The sequence below is a fragment of the Cololabis saira genome, chromosome 4 (assembly GCF_033807715.1).
Source record: "Cololabis saira isolate AMF1-May2022 chromosome 4, fColSai1.1, whole genome shotgun sequence".
Taxonomy (NCBI): Eukaryota; Metazoa; Chordata; class Actinopteri; order Beloniformes; family Belonidae; genus Cololabis; species Cololabis saira.
In genome coordinates this window covers 24,571,139-24,592,382 of record NC_084590.1, presented here as the reverse complement: position 1 = coordinate 24,592,382, position 21,244 = coordinate 24,571,139, and the positions used below count along the sequence as shown (strand labels likewise).

The 21,244-nt window shown below is 40.4% G+C and overlaps 1 protein-coding gene across 3 annotated transcripts in view; it reads left to right on the top strand.

Annotated features, from left to right (window-relative positions):
* The window catches only part of pdgfd (platelet derived growth factor d), a 94,136-nt gene that overhangs the window by 65,999 nt on the left and 6,893 nt on the right, over nucleotides 1-21,244 (top strand). The window contains exons 6-8 of one of the 3 annotated variants that reach the window (XM_061719246.1): nucleotides 2,320-2,537; nucleotides 8,879-8,978; nucleotides 9,514-11,915. In XM_061719246.1, the coding sequence (XP_061575230.1) occupies nucleotides 2,320-2,537; nucleotides 8,879-8,978; nucleotides 9,514-9,629 (434 nt within the window). In that variant the 3' untranslated portion in view covers nucleotides 9,630-11,915. Of the gene's footprint in view, nucleotides 1-2,319; nucleotides 2,538-8,878; nucleotides 11,916-21,244 lie in introns of those variants that run through there. The other 2 variants (XM_061719245.1, XM_061719247.1) reach the window with 2 other exon arrangements.

Sequence of the window (21,244 nt, the reverse complement as noted above, 5' to 3'; positions counted from 1 at the left end):
ACCCTCTGCAGCTCACTGTAGTATTTCTAAGAGAGGGCTGAAACAAAAGAGCTGATGTGAACTCAGATACTTCAAGATTTCATACACTCTCTTCACTGTTTTTTTTAGAAAAAGTTACCTTAATATCTATTACACATATCAGACAGGCAGTGTTGACTTGTGTTCATTTACAGGCCCTATTACTCTTTTTGCTGGTTAAACAAAGGTCCTCTCAGGATTTGTCTTGATAGCCAATATCCAGATTAAAAACATTGTCAATATTGGTCCCTAATCGAAAGATTTGTAAAGAATAGATAAATAGCAGCCTAAGGAGTTTTCCCCTTTGGAGACGGATGAACATTTTCTTTGCAAAGCAGCTGAAAACACCAATGAAGGATAGATCACAAAGACAAACATTGTAATCCTTCTGTACAGTTTCTTAGGGCGATGCTCATGTGCAATAATGGTGTAATCGCTGCCAATATTTAGCAGCTTCTAACATTTCTTCTCCTTTAAAGCGCCTGTAAAATGCTTATTAAACCCCTAAAAACTCATCTATGCTCATCAGAATGACATGTTTACTTTTTTCCACTAAAAGCTGTCATTTTAAGCCCCTAAAATAGCTTTGATGCAACTCCACACCTTTGCCTCATTTGATATGCACAGACCTATTAAGATGCAAATTTTTTTCTTCTCCGTGTATTATCACCACCAGTCGTGTGGCTGCAGCTCCTCGCCTTCCACTCAAGCGCTATGGAAGTAGTCCGTGTCGCACAACAATGAATTGTAATATCGTGTCATTCAGACAAGGTTGTTAAAGAATTAACAGATTCTAAAGAAAAAGACAAATACAGGGTCATCTGGAAATACCTGTGTAAGCGTTTCAACAAACTGTGTGTGTGTGTGTGTGTGTGTGTGTGTGTGTGTGTGTGTGTGTGTGTGTGTGTGTGTGTGTGTGTGTGTGTGTGTGTGTGTGTCTGGCTCTGTACAGTAAGAGATGACATGAACCTTTGGCTTGACTACACTCGCAGGTGTTTCTACACGCTAATATTTGATAAACCCTCCTGTCAAGTTACTTCAGGAGCTAATAGGATTTCTCCCCTAGGTTTGTTTTTAAAATGTCAAATAAATGTTAACACACTCCTGCAGCACAAGGAAACAGGCTTATAGAAAGAAACACACAGGAAAGATTCAATCTACAGCTTCTGCATTTCATAGTTTTTCTAAACAACTGCATGTTCCCCTTATTTCTTGTCACGTGTTCCTGAAATCAGTTTTGAGCCTTTTCAGAGGGTTTTATGTGCACAAAAGAGGCAGTTTTACTGCAGACTGATGACAAGAAGTCCGGCGGGAATCGATACATTGTTCCTCAATCCATTAATGACTCTGGCTTCCTTTTCAGTTCTTTTTTGTGTCTCTCCTTCCTTCCACTCGTTTAAGCATCTCTGCAGTCAATTGTTATTTCATTTACCCTCATAACAAATAGCTTCTCCACCTTCGGACCACTTTTATTTACTCAATAGTGATCATGTGCCCACACTATGTCACATATTTCTATTTATAGATATATGTTGTGCCATAGCAGAAATAATAAAACATTTATATAGAGGCTATATTGTGTCACACAGGAGTAAGTTTGACCAAAAGCAAATATTGAAGTGTCAAAGGTCATTCATAGAAGATTTATGCAGTTAGAGGTTTGTAAATAAAGGTACTGGGATAGAAAAGCATTAAATACCACCGCACAACATTGACCTAGAGAAATGGCGTAAATGTGTGAAGTGTGGATCTTGTGGACCAATTGCTGTTCCCCCTGCCGGCGCATAAGTCAATGTCAGCTCAGTAACTAGCAGAGTGTCCCAATCCTGAACAGAAGTGGAAACTGATACCACAAGAGGGGAATCTGAGAGTTGAGGCCCCTGTTTCGCCAATCACAATGTTGGTATGGAAAATACAAAGTCTTTAAGATACACTAGGATATCTCTTGATAGTTTCCATCTGAACTCTCAGCATGTTGGATCAGCGGGGGGATTTTTGGAGGCATTTTGAAAACAATATTCCAGCCTGGAAGAAACAAATACAAGGCTTAGTTTTGCATCATTCAGAGAAACAATTTTCCTGAATATGAAAATATAATGTTTCTGAAAGAAGGTGGACCCAGAAACCTGTTTTATGTGTTATTTAAAATGACAAATCCATGGAGGCCAAATTAGAGCCATCCATAGGAATTGCAGAAGTAAGTCGTTTGTTTTTGAGGTGTTAAGGGACAAGCACGACAACCTCAGTTTACGGGAAACAGCCAGAATCTATGTTTATCCCTTTATCTCTCTCATGTTCCAGTGGATCTGAATCGTCTCTATGACGAGGTTAAGCGATACAGCTGCACTCCTCGCAATTACTCGGTGAACCTGCGTGAAGAGCTGAGGATCACCAACGCTGTCTTCTTCCCTCGATGTCTGTTGGTGAAACGCTGTGGCGGCAACTGTGGATGTGGAACCGATAACTGGAATAACGGCTGCAGCTGCCGGCCCTTGAAAACATCGGTCAAACTACACGAGGTACGCTTTATAACACAAAGACTATGGAGCCAAATCAATGCCAAAAGTTTTGCTAATTTGAAAATAAAATTTGAACCTGAAAATTCTTTTTTACAGTTTCAATTTTATTTTTTTCAGTATCAGATTTTTTTTTCAGTTTCAAATCTTTTTATTTCAGTTTCAAATCTTTTTTTCAGTTTCAAATCTTTTTTTTTCAGTTTAAAGTCTTTTTTTTTCCAGTTTCACTTTTTTTTTTCAGGTTCAGACTTTTGGCCCCGATCTGGCGTGGGGGGCGTGGCATGAACTGAGAGGGGCGTGGCATCATGAGTGACAGCAGAACAGAGAAGGCGGGGGACGTTCCTCAGCCATGTTGCCTTCAGGAAACATAGGTGGCAGAAGTTATCAGTAGAAGTATGATTCAACACTGTATATACACTATATTCACGTGATTGGCAGTGGAAAAAACTGATATTAGTGACACATTTCTGTTTAAAAAGCTGTTTTAGATCGTACTTGACACCAATCGCAGTATAAAAGCAATAAACTATGCAGGTGTACAGTTCAACAGCTACACTTTAAAGTTTGACATTTCCCACTTCCACATACTACCAAGTACGGTCTAAAACAGCCTTTCAAACAGAAATGTGTCACTAATATCAGTTTTTTCCACTGCCAATCACGTGAATATGGTGTATATACAGTGTTGAATCATACTTCTACTGATAACTTCTGCAACCTACGTTTCCTGAAGGCAACATGACTGAGGAACGTCCCCCGCCTTCTCTGTTCTGCTGTCACTCATGATGGCACGCCCCTCTCAGTTGATGCCACGCCCCCCACGCCAGATCGGGGCCAAAAGTCTGAACCTGAAAAAAAAATTTGAAACTGAAAAAAAAGAAGTGAAACTGAAAAAAAAAGATGTGAAACTGAAAAAAAAAGATTTGAAAATGAAAAAAAGATTTGAAACTGAAATAAAAAGATTTGAAACTGAAAAAAAGATCTGATACTGAAAAAAATAAAATTGAAACTGTAAAAAATAATTTTCAGGTTCAAATTTTATTTTCAAATTAGCAAAACTTTTGGCCTTGATTTGGCTCCATAAAAGACACACTCGTGCACACCCTTGAAGCGGTCCACACAGCATCAGTACACTTTTACTTTTGCTCATTATTGACCCCAAATGACCGAAGTTTATCATTCTACAGTTAAAAACACAGTTACTAACAAACAAATGCACACTAACTAAAATGATTTATGCATCTCAAGGCACAATAAGAACATTGTCCCATTATCTCAGGACAAGTATCATCTCAGATGTACAGAGAGACTCCATCAGGTAAAAGGTTCAGTGACATTTGACCTTATGGTTGTGAGGTGCAACTTCACAATGGACATGACTTTGGAGATTGATTGTATGAAAGACAAAGAAAGCTGTCTCAGTTGTCAGCTGACCTTTAAGGACCATGTTGCCTTGGTTTCCCAGTCTTCCCGATTCGCTCTTTACAACATCAGGAAAATCAGACCCTACCTGACAGAACATACGACACAGCTCTTGGTTCAGGTTCTGGTCATGTCACACATTGACTACTATAATTCCTTGTTGGTCGCCCTCCCTGCATGCTCAGTTAAACTTCTGCAAATGATCCAGGATGCAGCAGCACGTCTGGTCTTCAACCAGCCCAAACAAGCTCATGTCACTCTGCTGCTAATCTCTCTGCACTGGCTTCCAGTTGCAGTGTGCGTCAAATTCAAAGCTCTGCTTCTGGTTTACCAAACAATTACCCAAACGGCTCCTGCCTACAGTACCTTCACTCCTTCTTCCAGAGCTACAGTCCCTCTGAACAGCTTTGCTCAGCTAGTGAAAGATGCCTGGTGCTTCCACCACAACATGGCATGAATTCAGTAGCCAGACTCTTCTCCTCCATTGTTCCCCAATGTTGGTATGACCTACCAAACTCTGTCCGATCCGCAGTCTCCTGTACCTATTTTTAAGAGCAAGCTAAAGACTCATCTCTTCAAGGAGCATTTCTGCATTTAGTTAACTTCTCTGCTCATCTGAATGAGTTAGAAGATTTTTGCAGCTCTTTGCAGGACTCAGCACTGAGAAAGCTGCATGCGGTTATGACAAGACGATCCTATGATGGTGTCTTTTAAGACGTAGTTGTCACGTATAAAGGGACTGTTGTGTTGGGTGGGAAGGGAACAAAAGAAACAAAAATTCTAGCACTGGCATGGCAGCACCTGTGTCCAACTGGACTCTCAGCAGTCTGACCAGCACTGATCCAGCTGGACCCTCCTATGTGATTTCTTGCTTGTGTTGTTCTCTCAGATGTAAGTCGCTTTGGATAAAAGCGTCTGCTAAATGACAGTAGTAGTAGTCAGAAAATGCATAACCCTAAATATGTAATTAAAACCTACTGTGAAACAGTAGGAGGATCCTAATAATGTTGATCTTTTTTTGTCATGAAAGTAAACAGCCCAGACTGGTTATTAGGATTTCACCTGCACAACAAAACGAGAAAAAACTGCTCCCATAGACTGGATAAATGCGTGGATAGAGGTATGATACAATTCATAAATGCAATTCACACCTTCAAACCTATTCCCCAAAAAATGGTTGGGGAGGACTTTTACCAAAAGAATAACAATGTATCCATAATAGTAACAGCATATCTCAAATAAGTTAAGGCAAAAAAAAAAAACACACACAAAAATTGCTGAATGAATCAAAAACAGAACACAACTGTCTGCTGGAAATCACTTAATGGGTTCAGGAACTGTGAATGCCACACAACTGTATCCACAGATGCGAGTCAAAGCTACCAACCTGTAGAGAGAAAGCACGTACGTACGATAACAAGATCCAGAAACACAGCTGCCTCCTCTGTGCTGGAGCCCACTTAACGTGAAATGAGGGGAAGTATAAAACTGTCCTGTGGTTTGACGAATCAAAATTTCCAATGACTGATGCATCTTTACTGATGAGCACGGGGACCGGCCAGCGTAGAACCAGTGCACAGTTCAAAAGCAAGGATCCGTAATGATCTGAGGGCACAGTCATCTTAATGGCATGGTTAACCTCCATCATTAACACTGAATTAAGTAGTCTGTTGAGCAATAGAAGCTGAAAAAAAGACAACATCTTTTTCAGAGAAGGATTTGCTCATTTTTGCAAACCAATGCCAGACTCCAATCTGCACTTGAGTCCAGTTCAGAGACCTACTGATGTCACCTGGCACTTTTTGGCCTTAAAAATCAGCAAAGGAGGCACAGAACTGGGCTGGAGAAATCTTGCATCCCATTGGCAAAGAATGGAAAAACATTTTACTTTCAGAATTACAACTCTTTAACTATTGGTTCTTATTTGATGTTTTTTAAAAGAGAGGAGGTGCAACACAGTAGTGAGTATGACTTTCTTTATTAAGATAAAGTTAAAGCTATTTGCAGGGAGTTCTGACATTTAGTTTTATTGTTTTGTGTTGATCATTCTTATATAATACATTTATTACACTTGTGATTTTATTTCATTTCATACAATGGTTAGAAATAATTTAAAAGACCACCTTGAAACATTTGAAAATATTAATTTTGTTGCTCTTGAACAGCCTAAAGTGATGTAGGCTTAATATTTCTCAGTATGTGCTGATGCAAACTATGGCTTGTTCAGGAATAAAATACACATTCTGGTGATGTTGGAGCATGTGAATTACATATTCATGTCCATGTCATTTGAAGCAAATTTCTAAAAATGATGTTTTGTGAGGAAGAGAGCAAATGCTGCATGAGGGAGGAGCAGGGAGAAATCGAGTTTGCAGAGGCCGGTACTGCATCAACGGCAAACCAGTAGCAGAAGTCTCGCATTTTCTCTCTGCTTCTCCTTCATTTAAATGTCTGTCTGAGGGATTCTGTCACTCTCTTTCTTTTCTTTCTCCAGTCACTCTTTCATTCTCCCCAATTCCCATTTTCAATTCGTCCCATCGCAATGCACCATTCTTGTTCTTTAAGCCCGTCATTCATTTCATTCTCTCAATTCCCTCCATCTCTTTGTGTCTTTGTTCTTGCATAGCTTCATTATTGAAAGGTGGTCCACAGGGCTCTTTTTCTCCACTCTGCTTCTCTCGCTGTTTAAAAAAAAAGTCATACAATAGAAATTTAAACAAAAGTGGGATTTGGGCTGTAATAGCACTGTGTCTTTGACTGTGTGTGCAAAAGTCCCAATTTATGAGGGCCTGGAAAAGTGCATTGTATCTGGCTTCTCCTGAGCTTGGTGTGCACGGCGCACGCACGTGTCTGTATGTGTGAATGATAGAGAGACAGCAGGAAAAAGAGAGACCAGTTTTCCAGTATTTTCTTGTCCCCTTCCCGACATCACAGACCTCTAACTGGTTCGTTAAGTGACCTCCAAAGAAAGCTATTATTACTCACATCATTGTTTTACTGCTGGCATTAATCACCGGCAGCGTCATTAAGCTGTGGAGATCTGCATCACGTGTGGAACAATATGTGCTTCCACTGTATTCTGCCATTAAAGGTGTCACCTACCAACCACATGTCCCTCAGCAGCTACTTTAGTTAGTTATCGTGAGGGGACAAATACGAGAATGGTTTCTGTTGCTGTTGTTTTTTGCTGCATTCTTCCTGCAAACTCGTCTTAAAGTATTCAAAGAAATTGGAGACGGTCAGAGGTTCAGGCAGGGCCAGACCAGTGCCTTTACCCTCTTCTTCCTGTGTATTGTGTGCAGAATGTGTCGTCCACCCATGATGCCTCAGGGGCATCAACGCCACCCACATTTACAAATGTGGCTTCATATTGTCGTGCTTGGAAAAGGTTCCCCGCGGTAATCCCGTGCCCGTGCAGATGTGTCAGCTAGTGATGAATGGCGTCTCTTGGTGCTGTGCCATCTGAGCGATCACGGATCACGGATGTCCAGCTCAGACTTGGGTCTTTGCCCTTTACATATTGAAATTCCACCAGATTCCTCGAGTCATTTAACGATGTTATGTACTGTGGAAGGAGAAATATGGAGAGTCTCTCTTTGTAGATCAGTGGTTTAAAACATTTCAGTGACTTTTATCACACATTTTTCTGAGAAAATGGAGATCTTCTGCTCATCTTTGCTCCTCCAAGACTCAGCCGTTCATGGATGCTGCATCTGTACTGAATCATCGTTAACGATCTTCTGCTGACATCAGTCGTCTGAAATAGCATCAGCCTTTTCCCACCTTTTTACCACCGCTGAATTGCTTCTGTACTAGTTTTTTTGGAGTGTGTTGCCAGCCTCAAATGCAAAAATTGATTTTCTTTTTTTTTAATATTACATTTTTTAACACATTTAATGAAATGAAGATGATGTAAGAGTATGAACTATCATGTGTTCATTTTGTCTGCAAAGAAGTAAAAGTCAGAGCAACTAAGTTTTTAAAATCTATATAGCACTTTATTTTTAACAAATGGCCATGAAAAGGCTTTCTACTTGACTTTTAATGCTGCTTATTTTACAGTTATACACAGAGAAGAATCCCTGCCTGAATTTCAGAAACCATTAGTATCCCTCCGCTTCCTCAGGAGTTCCTCCTTTCTTTTTCTTCTTGCCATTCAGTTCTTTCAGCAGTGATAGAGTGTGTAAAAAAAAAAGCACTTGAAAGGTGGAGAGGCTCTCGGCAGAGCCTGAGCCCTCTCTGGACAGCCAGTCTCACCAGCAAGAGAGAAGGGGGAGCGGCCCACAGGGGCTCCCAGTCTGAGTCGCCACCTGTGAAAAACGTGTCTGATATTCAGAGAGAGGGTGGGCCCGGCCGCTCAGGCCCCCTGGCCACGGGACTGAGGCACAGGTGGGCAGAAACGGAGCCAAGCAGTCGCTTCATTTATCTTAGTATGACGGGAACGAATCCCATCCAGTATGAGGAAAACCTCCCCAGACTGCTGTACTAGGTTTTGCAACCAAACCGTACTTTTTGCCATTTTAATATTTGTAGCATCCTAATGCTTGGGAAGTTAGTCGGCAGAAAAAAATTATATCAGACTCAGTTGTAGATTAGCCATGACGAAAGAATGTGAGTGTGTCGTTAATTAATTATTTTGCCCTATTTAACAATGTGCATATGCACATTTCACTGGTGATGGTGACTGCAATGTGACGCAACTTTAATGGTAATTATTTTGCAGCACGTGCAACTCTTCGGGCAGCAGCGTGTCTCATTTATGTTTCAGTCACAGATGGTTGTTTCTTTCATATTAAAGTCATTCCAAATACATTCATGGATGTAAACTACTAACTGACTAAGCCTGATAAACAAATTAACCAGGACACAGATTTATATATACTATATATATACCTGCTCACTCTTTTTCCCGTTTCCTTCAGGTGCTGAAGTACGCACCTGAGACCAGTCCGCACAGGCGCTATCAGAGATCAAGGGTGCGTTGGATCATCGATGAGATCTTCCTCACCCACCACGACACGTGTGAGTGCGTGTGTCCCTCCCAGCCGCCTCGCTGACACACTCATTCTGGCTCGAGCATCTGGAACTGATGGATGAGTCTTTTTATCGATTTTGCAATGAACTTTATATAACAAACAGCACCGCTGGCAAGCATGCAGGAAAGAAGAGGGCAGCAATTTGACTGATAGACTGCAGCGCACATCCTGCTCAATGGCATTCGCTCTTGCAAGTAAACCACTTATTTTTGTGCACAGGCCAAACTTTATAAATGCATAAAAGTTTTACAGCCAAACGTCATTCAACATTCCAGCAACTTAGTGAGAACCAACCAGATAAACCTTCACTGGTCACGCCACAGCTAAAACAGACAGAGGAACCCAAATTTGAGTCAGTTAGTTATCATGATATGATTTTTGATTATATAATGTAAACTTGGACTTGGATGGGTTGTTTTTTGTTTCTTTTCAAGGATTTGAATGAGCTTGATAAAAGTAAACTGACTCCAGCCACCATGTAAACAGCCTTCTACCCCTGTTTCATGTGAATGTATTTGCAGTTTGTGTGTGCGTTGAACTCCTTGAAACTTCAGGCATGAAGCAGCTTGGTAAGATGAGTGAGCAAGAAACGGAACAACGAAGGGAGAAGGGTTGGAGGAAGTTCACACCAAAATAACACTTTATTTTGATGTGAAATCAAGCCGTCTGCAACCCTCCAAATTTGAATATCTCACCAGCTCACTTACACATTCACTGTGGGACACCTAAAGACAAAATCAAGAATTGGTAGAACGGTTTTGTTTTCCTCACATTCTTGTCTTCTTGATATTCTCACACCTCCGTTGTGTGCCAGTCCATCCTCACACCTCTCTTCTCTGTCTCTATCTCCAGTCTCCAACCCACTTTGTCTCCCTGCTTCCATCATTCACCCACTAACACTTCAAAGAAAATGTCAGATCAGGCCGCCGCGCTGTGCCCAGTTTTCTCAACATTCCTGGCATTCCAGCTGCTAAGCGGAATTCTGCTGCCTCGGATAAAACCGTGATCCTCCGACCCTGAACGCATAACAGAGGAAAGGGAGATAGAAACTCAGGAAGCCGGAGAGAGGAAGTTTTTTAGGGGAGATGGCTGACAGAAAAGGGGCAATCAAGCCGCCTATTGTAGGGAAGAAGATAAAAAAAAAAAGCACTCCAGGATGAGAGACGCTTTCAAAATCCAGCACATAAGAGACTGCAGCTCACTCAGCTGTTTCAATCAGCACACTCTGGTTTCTGGGTTTTTTGCACAAATCTGCGGGAATCTGAGAAATGTTCTTGCTGAAAATACAGCTAATACTGTGTGTGTGTGTGTGTGTGTGTGTGTGTGTGTGTGTGTGTGTGTGTGTGTGTGTGTGTGTGTGTGTGTGTGTGTGTGTGTGTGTGTGTGTGTGTGTGTGTGTGTGTGTGTACACATTCCAGTCTCCCTGCAGCAGCTCAGGAAGAGGCTCTTTTGTTTAAGGGGTGGAGGGTTACCAGCACTCTGTGGGAGCTGGCAGCAAATGCAAGCATGTGAGCCGTGTGCATGTGTGTGTGTCTTTAGGTAGCTATCAGGAGCATCAAAGCAACAAGGCAAGAAGTTAAACGAGCATACGCATTATCCAGCTGTGGGAAATGATAGCTTCGCCTGTCATGTCTCCATCATCACCTCCCAAGCTTCCCACCGTCCACTCACTAGGGCTCGCTTACACGCTGGATTCAAGCAGAGAAAATGAGATTTTACACGCTACTGCCGTTCTGAAGACAGAATAGAAATAACTGGACATCAAGACGACTCTCGGGTCACAGTGAAACCCAATCACAGCAGTATATTTATGCGCATGTGTGTTCTGTGAGTCACGGGTGTTATTTGACAGATGGGCGATACTTAATACTCTTAAAAATTGCGACTGTTTGACAGGCAGCGCAGAGGTCACATTCACACAGACTCACCCGTGACGATTTTTGGCCGTTCAAACAAAAGCAGCCTCGCTTTGTCAGCTTGTGAGCTTTGCTCTCTTTCTCATGCATTTCAGTTTAATGCACATAGATGAGCACAAAAACCACCATAATAAAGTAGATGATTTGTTCACATTTCACAGAGGACTTTTAATCGCTAAAGTGCCTGGGTGAATTTTTCACCCAGGCACTTTGAGATTGAGATTATTTGTCCAAAATGCCATTCTGCGTTTGCATAGTTACTGTGCCTATCGATATGTGTTTGCTTTTTATCACAGAAAAAAAGGCTGTTTAATCGTTTATCTGCAGAAAAGTAAATGCCAACTTATCATTTTCTTACCAATCAAGTGATCTTGCCATTAAAAGTTAAGAAGTGGGAAAAATCCACAATTTTTATGGGTTATATATCACTGTAAGAAAAATATTTTGGAATATTGTTAGATTGTCGATTATTTGGATTAGTTCTAGACATATCAGACGTGAAATGATTGGATGGTTTCAAATATATGCATTGTAAAAGCATGTGGGGAGGTGTGTGTGTGTGTGTGTGTGTGTGTGTGTGTGTGTGTGTGTGTGTGTGTGTGTGTGTGTGTGTGTGTGTGTGTGTGTGTGTGTGTGTGTTTGCTCCAAAGTGACGTTCCTCTTGTCCCATTTAACTGTTTCGTTTTCTCCTGCAGTTCTTTGCAAGAGTATCACAACGACACACAAAGTTTTATTAGATTTTCACATGATCTTGCTTTCAAACAGATTTGACCTGGAGCTTCTGTTTTTCACACCTGTGGATTCACATGAGTGTGCTGTTGTATTTTCAACTCAGAAAGAAAAAATGCTGATCAGTTTTTAAGTCAGAATTGATGATCATGAGTCAACCTGCTTTGCTGTCTTCAGACAAAAATATTCATAACACACTCTATGCTTCTCCTTAATAATTTATTGTTCTGTATTGTTTTATTAAAAATGTCAGCTGGTTGGTTTTGATAAATAAAATATTTGTAGCATTACTGCGTCCAGTTCTTTGCTGTATGTTGGCTACAGCATATTTCAGGTGATGTTGGAAAGTCCATCACTGGAAAGTTAAAAAAAATGTTTCACCGTCTGTTTGTCGCTCCTAATTAAAAGAAAAAAAAATGAGCTACATTTGTGTGCATAATCCCAGCGAAACGGAAAAGAAGATGGAGAGTAGGAGGAAGAAACAATAACCTAGAGCGCGCTGAGCTGAAACCTCAAACAGGCTTTTAAGAGCAATGTATCAGAGTTAAGTTCAGGAGGGGTGACGTGATTAAATCAGTCTACTTATTAAGGCCTTGAAGAGTCACTTTGCAGCAGCGATGCAACGGTGCTCTGATTCTCCGGCCATATGGCCAACGTTAAGGTGACCAGGCTGAACCATAATTTCATCGTCATGTCATTGTTCAGTGCAAGCATGTTGTGAATATTTCTCCGCTTAACAGCAGGGTTATTGACATTTTCAGTTAACAGCTTCATTAGCGGTTGCTAGGAGCCAGAAGTGTGTGTTCATTAAGTCCCAGCGAGCGTCTGCCTGGATTTTTCTGCACTGTTATAAAAAATGGCCAAGTTTGCCACAGGCAAAAATGGTATGAGTCAATAATTGACTTGTTTGTTTGTATCAAAAGATGTCTTATAGTCTTTTTCATCTAACAAATGAATGACGTCTGCTACACGACAACAGCGAGCACACGGCTTGGCCCACAGGCTGTTACACATCCACAGCTACAATAGGTCATCTCAAGATATGTAGTTAAGATGACGTCCATGATATCTGTGCTTGCTGCTGACTGTGATGCATGTCGATCAACACTGAAACACTGCAGAACGGAGCGTCAGCAGACACATACGTTTATATAGATGACAAAGAACAATTAAGTAGGCAAGGCAACTGTATAGTAATGCACATTTCAAGCACAAGACAATTCAAAGTGCTTTACATAAAATAATTTAAAGACATACATTTAAAAGTTTAAAAGCAGGATAAAAGACAGATAGACAGAAGTTTAAAAGAATACAACAAATGATTTGGAAGAAATAAAGGTTCCAGTGCATTGTGGTAGATTACTGAGATGCAGCAGGAAATTAAATGGTTTTCAGCCTTGATATGAAGCAACATAGTTTAAGCAGCCCTGATGCATTCTGGGACTTTGTTCCACAGGTGAGGAGCATAGAAAAAGCACCACTGTAACTTGGGATCATGTACATCACAAGGAATAGTCTCACTGAAGTCATTTATGCTGTTAGTAAAGAGTGAATTAAACAACAGTCCCAGCTGAAGAGCATTACGTTTCTTGCAACTTTTATGAATGAATTAGTGTGCTGTGAAAATTAAGTAAATTGTGCCTACTGGGTCTGAAAATCTATGAATGGGTTAAAACAAGAGCCATGTGCTCAACCAGTCTAAAATCAGGCCCAAGGGATGTCTGGCGCTGTCATTTTACAGCCAGGAGGGACACAGATGTCCCACTAGTTGATGATTGTACAATTAAAGGAGCTTGAGGCAGGATTGAGGAAGGATTTTTGAAAAAAAATTTGTATACGTTTTAAGTTTTCTAGTAATAATGTCAGATGAAGCGTTCCAAACCAAAAAGAATGAGCCCTCTAGTGTATCTCTCCGTTGTCTTGAACAGACTGTGTGCTGCAAAATGTGCTGCAATTCCGGGCCGGAATTTCCCGCGCTGTCCTGCGGATGTAACGTCAAATGACGCTGCATGCGCGTTCTCCCCGTTCTCCCCGTTCTCCCCGTTCTCCCGTGCCGGCTTCGCTGTTGGCTGCAGTACCCCCGACGGCCGTCGTGGCGAAAGGTGGCGCTAATGAGTCTCATTTCTTAAAGGAGCCTCATACTCCTTTAAAGCAGCACAATGTAACTTTTCCACCTTAATATAATATTTCCAGAGTCATTGTGATGGTACATCAACTTACAACAGGTTTAATGACACCTTTGTCATGGTCTGAGGGGTCTGTAACTTTGAGGTGCATGGTAGGAACTAGGGCTGGGCGATATGGACCAAAAGTCATATCTCGATATTTTCTAGCTGAATGGCGATACTCGATATATATCTCGATATTTTTTCTGTGCCTTAATTGGGGTTTCCCCCAAAGCATTATAGCATAGCATCTTTGTTAGCTTCATTTTTTTCTGAGGCAAACCCTTAAAAAAACAGTCAGTTTTAATACAAAGCCTCGTGCCAAATGTCACACAGGTACCTTTATTAACAGAGGTCTGCACAATATCAAAATGTATAAAACAAGTGGAATAAAAATAAACTGCCTGCATATATAGAATAAAAATGCTTCTTGAATAAAATAAAACAAATATCCCTTTCCTGCATAACAATTCAATTAAAATACAATGTAGACAGTAACAGGCAGACTTTTCCACTGAGGTTGACAGTTGTGCAAATAACAAAACATTTGTGCAAATCTCAAATAAAGCATTCAAGTCAATTTGTCACAAAATAAGCTATATCAAAATCATTAAAAAAAAAAATAAAAAAAAAATATATATATATATATATATTTTTTTTTTTAAATCGATATAAACGATATTGTCTCGTACCATATCGTGTTTGAAAATATATCGATATATATTAAAATCTCGATATATCGCCCAGCCCTAGTAGGAACCCTTCCACACTACTGGTAAAGCACTACCGCTTTTGTCCAAAGGAGCCGCCAAATTCAACAAAAGCTGAAAGTTACATTGTGCTGCTTTAACTTTCAGACTTAGGGTCCGATTTACTAAAGGTTTGCGTGTGTAAAAACGTGTGCAAACTTGACAGCACCCGCAAACCAAAGTGCCAGCTGATCTACTAACAGCGTGCAAAGAGGACTGCGCCTCTCAAATGCGCAAAATAGCACACGCAGTCCATTTAGTACTTTTGCCCTGATGAATAATCAATATGGGGCGTACCCACCAGAAATCGCTAAATACTGGGAGGGAAAGATGCAAATTGGTCCATTTACCACGCGCAATGAGATTTACCAAGCCTGAAAGTTTTTGCGTGGATTGTGATTGCGTCTGTATTTAATACGTTCGAAAGGAAGGTGCTAATCTCCACATGCAAAAGGAGAAATATTTTATTTGAATGTTAAATCGAGTATTATTCAGCAAAAGGTTGCCACAGGAGGCACATTTATTTTTTTATTTGTGATAATAAAAAAATCACGTGTTTTCATGGAGAAAAAAGTGTTTCTCATTGTGCGCCTATACTTGTTCTGCAGTCATACCCCGGTGTTGTGCCGTATTCAGCACCCCTGCCGTGAAAAGCACCCCCTCGTCTGACAAAAATTATATTCTCATTCCGTGTCACGTTCTGTTTAGCGTCCAGTTTTGTGTTAATGATTCATGTTTAAATGCGCTCATGGATTCGGGTAAAAAAAAAAAAATCGGGTAAATGGTTATTGATGTCATTAATTAATAGCCTGCTTACTGTGTTGTCTTCCATAATATTTGTAAATATATATAATATAAACTCCTAAGCATGTGTTTGTGTGAGTGTGTATATATAAATATATTGAAGTGTCAGTGTGTTGTTTTTTTTCTTGGTCTACTTATCATTGAATATACGAGGGGGTGCTTTTCACGGCAGGGGTGCTGAATACGGCACAACAATTTGCCTCTTCCACTAACATCTCTAACTCCAACTCGTCAAATTTCATTTTGCGCTTGCGACTATATCCTGCTTTCCATCCACTCTCCATGGCGCAAAGTTTGCGCCGCAAACCGTAAGACGCGCAACACCTCATTTAAATACTGCAGTTTGCACCTGTTATCAATTGCGAACGCAATCTTAGTTGATCACCCGCAAAACACACAACAACAGCACGCGCAAACTTTTTCAGTGCACACGCAATTTAGTACTCTTTATTTAGGATCTTAGTAAATCGGGCCCTTAGTGTTCATATGCTTGGTGGATTGTCTCTGTGCTGCTCTGATATACTGTGACCTCCCCGGGGGGAATGCACCTCATCCCTCACCCAAAGACAGCAGGGATTGGTTTCACAAGAAATTAGTGTGAATTAAGTTCAGTTCCAGACTGTGAACTATGAACATCAACAAATTACATTTTATCTTTGTAAACTGAACTTCAGACAAGTTATTCTGACAGGGAAACGTGCACGCGCTGCATCTGACAGATTTAATGCTGATCCACAAAGTAGTTCACAAAAGAAGAAAAAAACAATCATCAATGGCAAAAGTAAAGAAACACCAAAGGAAGTAAGCGTTTACCTTCGGGAAACAAGAGCGTCTGCAGAAGATTTCACAGCTGTCATCTGTTACTCTGCCAGACATGTTGTTTTGTTTTTTAGTTTAAAGCCAGGGTGGGTCGATGCAGCTTAGCATTCCAGTAGGTTTGAGTTTTGGTCTCCAGAAATAATTTGATTAACCTTAGCCGACACTGGGCATTCATAATTACACATTTCTTACTACAACATGGACCATAATGTGGACACCGTTTACAAATCAGACAATGGTAATTTGTTGTGACTCCTGTAATAACTTGGACACAGCGTCAACCGCAGACCTTCAAAGACGATGATGACTGGAATCAAAAAAAGCATCTACTGCTGCAAGCGGCAACACAGCTATCCCCGGCATTCTATCCGGGTCTATTTCTACATCCGTCAAGGCTGTTTCCTGTTTCAGTTCTTGCTCCGTCTGGCAACCGTCCCTTGCTGTTATCATTTCAAAGCAGCCCCCATTACAACCAGATATTCATGTCTAACAGGCTACCGACCAGCCAGATATTAGTACATCCAACACTTGTCACTGAGTAGTTTTTTTTTGTTATTTTTTTTGTTTGTTTTTTTAGAAAGCAAGCAAATTCAACAAAGTAGACTCCTTTTAGTCCCAGTGGATGTGAGCAAAACTGAATACAAAACATACAGCACTCTAAACAAGAGTGACCAGAATTAAGATTAAGGCAGAGAACAGCAGATCAATCAGAAAAAAAAGTCAGAGAGATAGACGAGTATGTTGTTTGTTTGAACCCATCAGTCTGACACGTCTGTTTTTGTGTCAGTCAGCAGCTTCTTATCTTTTCCTTGTGGGGGCACACACACACACACACACACACACACACACACACACACACACACACACACACACACACACACACACACACACACACACTAAATGTCAACTGGCTGTGTCTTACAGATCAGGCTGCCCTCAGGCTGTGTTTTCATTTTGCTTAAACATGCACACATTTAAATGACTGTGGTGCGGTGCCATCAGAGAGGCCGTCTCATTGACCCGATTCTGTGCCCCTTCATCCGTAGCTTCGCTGCCTACGCAGTCTCCTCTACGCTTCATCTTACGAGGAATCGCAGTTATTTTCATGCACTCGGTTTGTCGTGCGTTTGGGTTCACTTTGACTCTTTATCCCTTTTTTCTTCACGCTCTCTTTCCAATGACACTGTCTTTATTCGTTATTTGCGATTATAATCAACAACCTGGGGTTCCCTAAGAAGCCAGGAAATGAATTCAAACAAGATAAGATAAGATATGCAGGGGCTTTTTTTGTTTTAAACCTTTGCTACCATCTATTCTTTAACCTTTTCTAGATTAATTTGGTCATTTCCAGTCAGTACCCTCTCTCTGATGGCTGCAGTCGGAGCTTTTGATCCTAGTGTCATTAAAAACATCCTTTGTTCACATATTCATGTGTCAGAGAGCGGGTTCAGAAGTGGCGGCTTTGGCAACGCACAGATTTTAACAACTATTGAAGTGCGGCTGTTCAAATTAGAGATGACCAAATCAGCTGCGACACTTTTCAACATGCAGCCGCTCAAACTCAGGAGCACTCTCATTATCACATTGCCACATGACGATTCACTTTACATAGGTCAGACTACATCCATCTTCAGACCCAGGCGTCATTCAATCTCATCACAGAGAAATTAAAACTGCCTTTGTAGAAGTTGCTGCAGCAGCAGAGTGGGAGACTTGTGAAAGCATTTTATTCATCATGAGAGGCTGACAGACACGGACAACAGCACTAGGCACAGAGTGGGATAATTTAACCAGATTAGCTCAAATATAGTTCAGTTAACTGTATCTGAAACTGATATTAAAATCTTGCTGGGTGGTTTATATCATCTTAGAAAGGGAAATATAAAAATGTTGCTTTAGTTCGGCTTTGCTCACATCAGCATGGTGTCATCCATGAGCAATTAGAGCTGAGATATCTCTGCAGAGGAAAAACATGCAGGACAGCATAAAGTGGAGCACAGAGCATGATCTAATGTAGGGTGGAGGCTGTTTGCATGTAATTAGAACGGACAATGTTTGGGGAGGGGAAAAAAAATTGGATGAACTGACTGAGCAACAGACGGATTCAATGAGAGAAAAAGTTTTTGTCGACATAGACCGGCGGGAGGAGTCCAGGGAAAGAATGGGGGGCCCGAGATGGAAAGGAGAGTTTTCGAGAGACAGACAAACGGAGAAGAAGCGACACAAGGACAGATGATGAGGAGGTGGAGAAGAGCGGCTGAAGTCATTGATGCATGGAGGAAAGAGTGTTGAGAATATAACCCTTAGCTGAGACACGATGTAGCGAGACAGCACCGCCTTATATCACACACACTCTGGGCTGACATGCAGCAGAGTTGAATGGGAGGTCCACTGTCAATCTTTCAACATGTTTTTGTTGTTTTTTTTATCTTAAAAGAAAAATAAATATATATGAGTCATTCTATAATTAGGGGTACATGTCATGTCCATGGGCTGTATTTATCAATTTACTAAATATTCACTTAAAGCAATGATCAACTTTATATCAGGGCACATTTCTCTTTCATTTAATACAAAAATGTCAACAGATTCCATCATTTATTTAAAAAAAGATGCTTATTCTATACTGGATTTTATTGTTTTTGTGCTGTCCGATTTGCTAAATGTCAGGTTTTGCTCTTCAGATTAACACAAAAATACATTTTTTTGTATTTAATTTCCATAATTATTTGTTCAAAATAATCATTAAAATATGAGAAAGGTGTTTTAAAACTATTTGGTTCATGCATGTACATTAAATCATCCACTTTGTGTGTGTCCGAGAAATCTCTGTCAACTGTGTTACCCATTGAAAAAACCCCTATTAATCAGCAATGGTTTGCTCCAAAGTCACATGTCCAAAATTATATGATGTCACTTCCTTCAGGGAGGGAGATTTGAAGACGGTGTGGTACATTTCTACTCCTCCTCTTCAATATTTCATCAATATTATTGTGTGCATATAGAGTGGGTTAATTGATCGTCAACTGTGTTATCAACATGTTCTTGTGAACTTGCTTTACATGTTATTTTTACAAAAATACAGAGAAACTGTATAAAAACATGAGTTGATCAAGGCCATGTAGTGACAGGTCCAAGGTCTGCAGTTAGCACAAGGCCCTAAAATGGCCGAAATGTCAACTGTGTTACCTGTCAACTGTGTTACCCACCTGTGTTACCCAACTGTAACACAGTTGACAGGGATTAACACGGTTGACAATGTTGGCAGTTTATTGTCATTTTTTATGCTTATATTGAGTGTTGTTGATAAAAAAACATTCATGAACTATTGTTATAACACAGACATTACATAGTAATTACATAGGAGTTGTCTAATTACATAGTAATTTTTGCCTGTCAACTGTGTTATGAATGGTTTTTGTGTCATATATCTTTTAAATATTGACTAAACTGTAACAAAAAAGATGGGGGGATATCTGTAGAGAGGGAGGTCTTACATAAGATTGGTGAATAACTCTAAATTCAGTGTAATATGCATTTATTTTGAAAAAAAATATTAATCCCTCCTGATAACATCCCATAGAATGTCCATTATGAAGCTCAAAATTCATATTTTTAAATCAGTTAGACAGGCAACCTTAAAACCCCTGGTGAATAGACTCAAAACCTTTCAAACAAATGTATGATCAAATGTGTAGTACCTAATTCTTGTTGTATATGACACAACATTTGTCCGTAACACGGTTGACAAAATAATGAGTCCAATGTTTATTTTCATTAAAATATTTAATATGTAATTAGAGTTTAAGCTTGGCAATTAATGAATTTAGCACATTTAGGGGGTATATTATGGAAACAACTAGATTATTTATCAAAAAAGAAAAGTCATTTTGTCACTTTTGGTTGATATGAAATGTACCCCTAATTATAGAATGACTCATATGTTTCTTTTTCATATTTATCTGAGATGATCTAACTTTCACCTGTTCTTCTTTGAAGTGATTCTTCTCCTTTATCTGTGAAAAATCACTATAACAAATTCAGCCATCCACGCACGCACGCACGCACGCACGCACGCACGCACGCACGCACGCACGCACGCACGCACGCACGCACGCACGCACGCACGCACGCACGCACGCACGCACACACACACACGCGCCATCAGTCTTGCATGGGCCCCAACCTCCGGTCCTTCCTCGCTGTCCCTCGCTCCCATCCTACCCCCTCTTTCACACTACATTATAGAACAGCTTTCATTTAGGTATGAATATTAGATACTTCCTTTGAATTATGGAAAAAGACCATATGTGAGGAATTTGCAGAGACAAAGAGAAAAAAGGACAGTCGTACTTGTCGGTCTTCACTCGCACGTTTAAAATAGTCCAATAAAAATGACATTCTCAGATCCAAACTGTTCTACTAAATAAATGATTAATATAAACTGCAGGGAAGAGGTGAGCTCTCCATCTCTCTGTACCCTCCGTTCTGCTCCCGCGGCGGAGGAACTGCACGTTTCTGTTTGGATCCTTACAGATGCACTGCAGTGGCAGGCTAGCAGATCTTTTTTATTGCAGTTATTTTTTAAGTGTGAAAAGTCATTAAAAGTCCCAAGACAATTTTTTAAACTTATGTGAGAAAGAAATGTTTTACATATCAGGACATAATTAAAGACTATAAATTAATTTCCAGGTCTAAAAACAGCCTCAGATAAACAGCACCACTGTCCAATATTAAAGTGTCACTAAGTGTGGCCGGATTTTGGCTTCTTAAAGACCCCCCTCCGGTTAACAGAAGCTGTCCCAGAAATGATCCCAAACACACGAGCAAATATCCATCTAATATGCTGAAAAAGAAAAGGCAAATCAAAGTTTGGAATCTGGATCTGGTGGATAAGAAAGCTGTGCATAAATAAATGCCCTCAAACTTCAATGAACTGAGGCAACGTTGTGAGAAAGAGTGGGTTATACACTCCCTCCCTAATGGCACGAGAGACTGATAACGTCAACAGAAAACTAGTTCAAGATAATGTTGCTTGATGCGGTTCGACAAGCTACTGAATCAAACAGT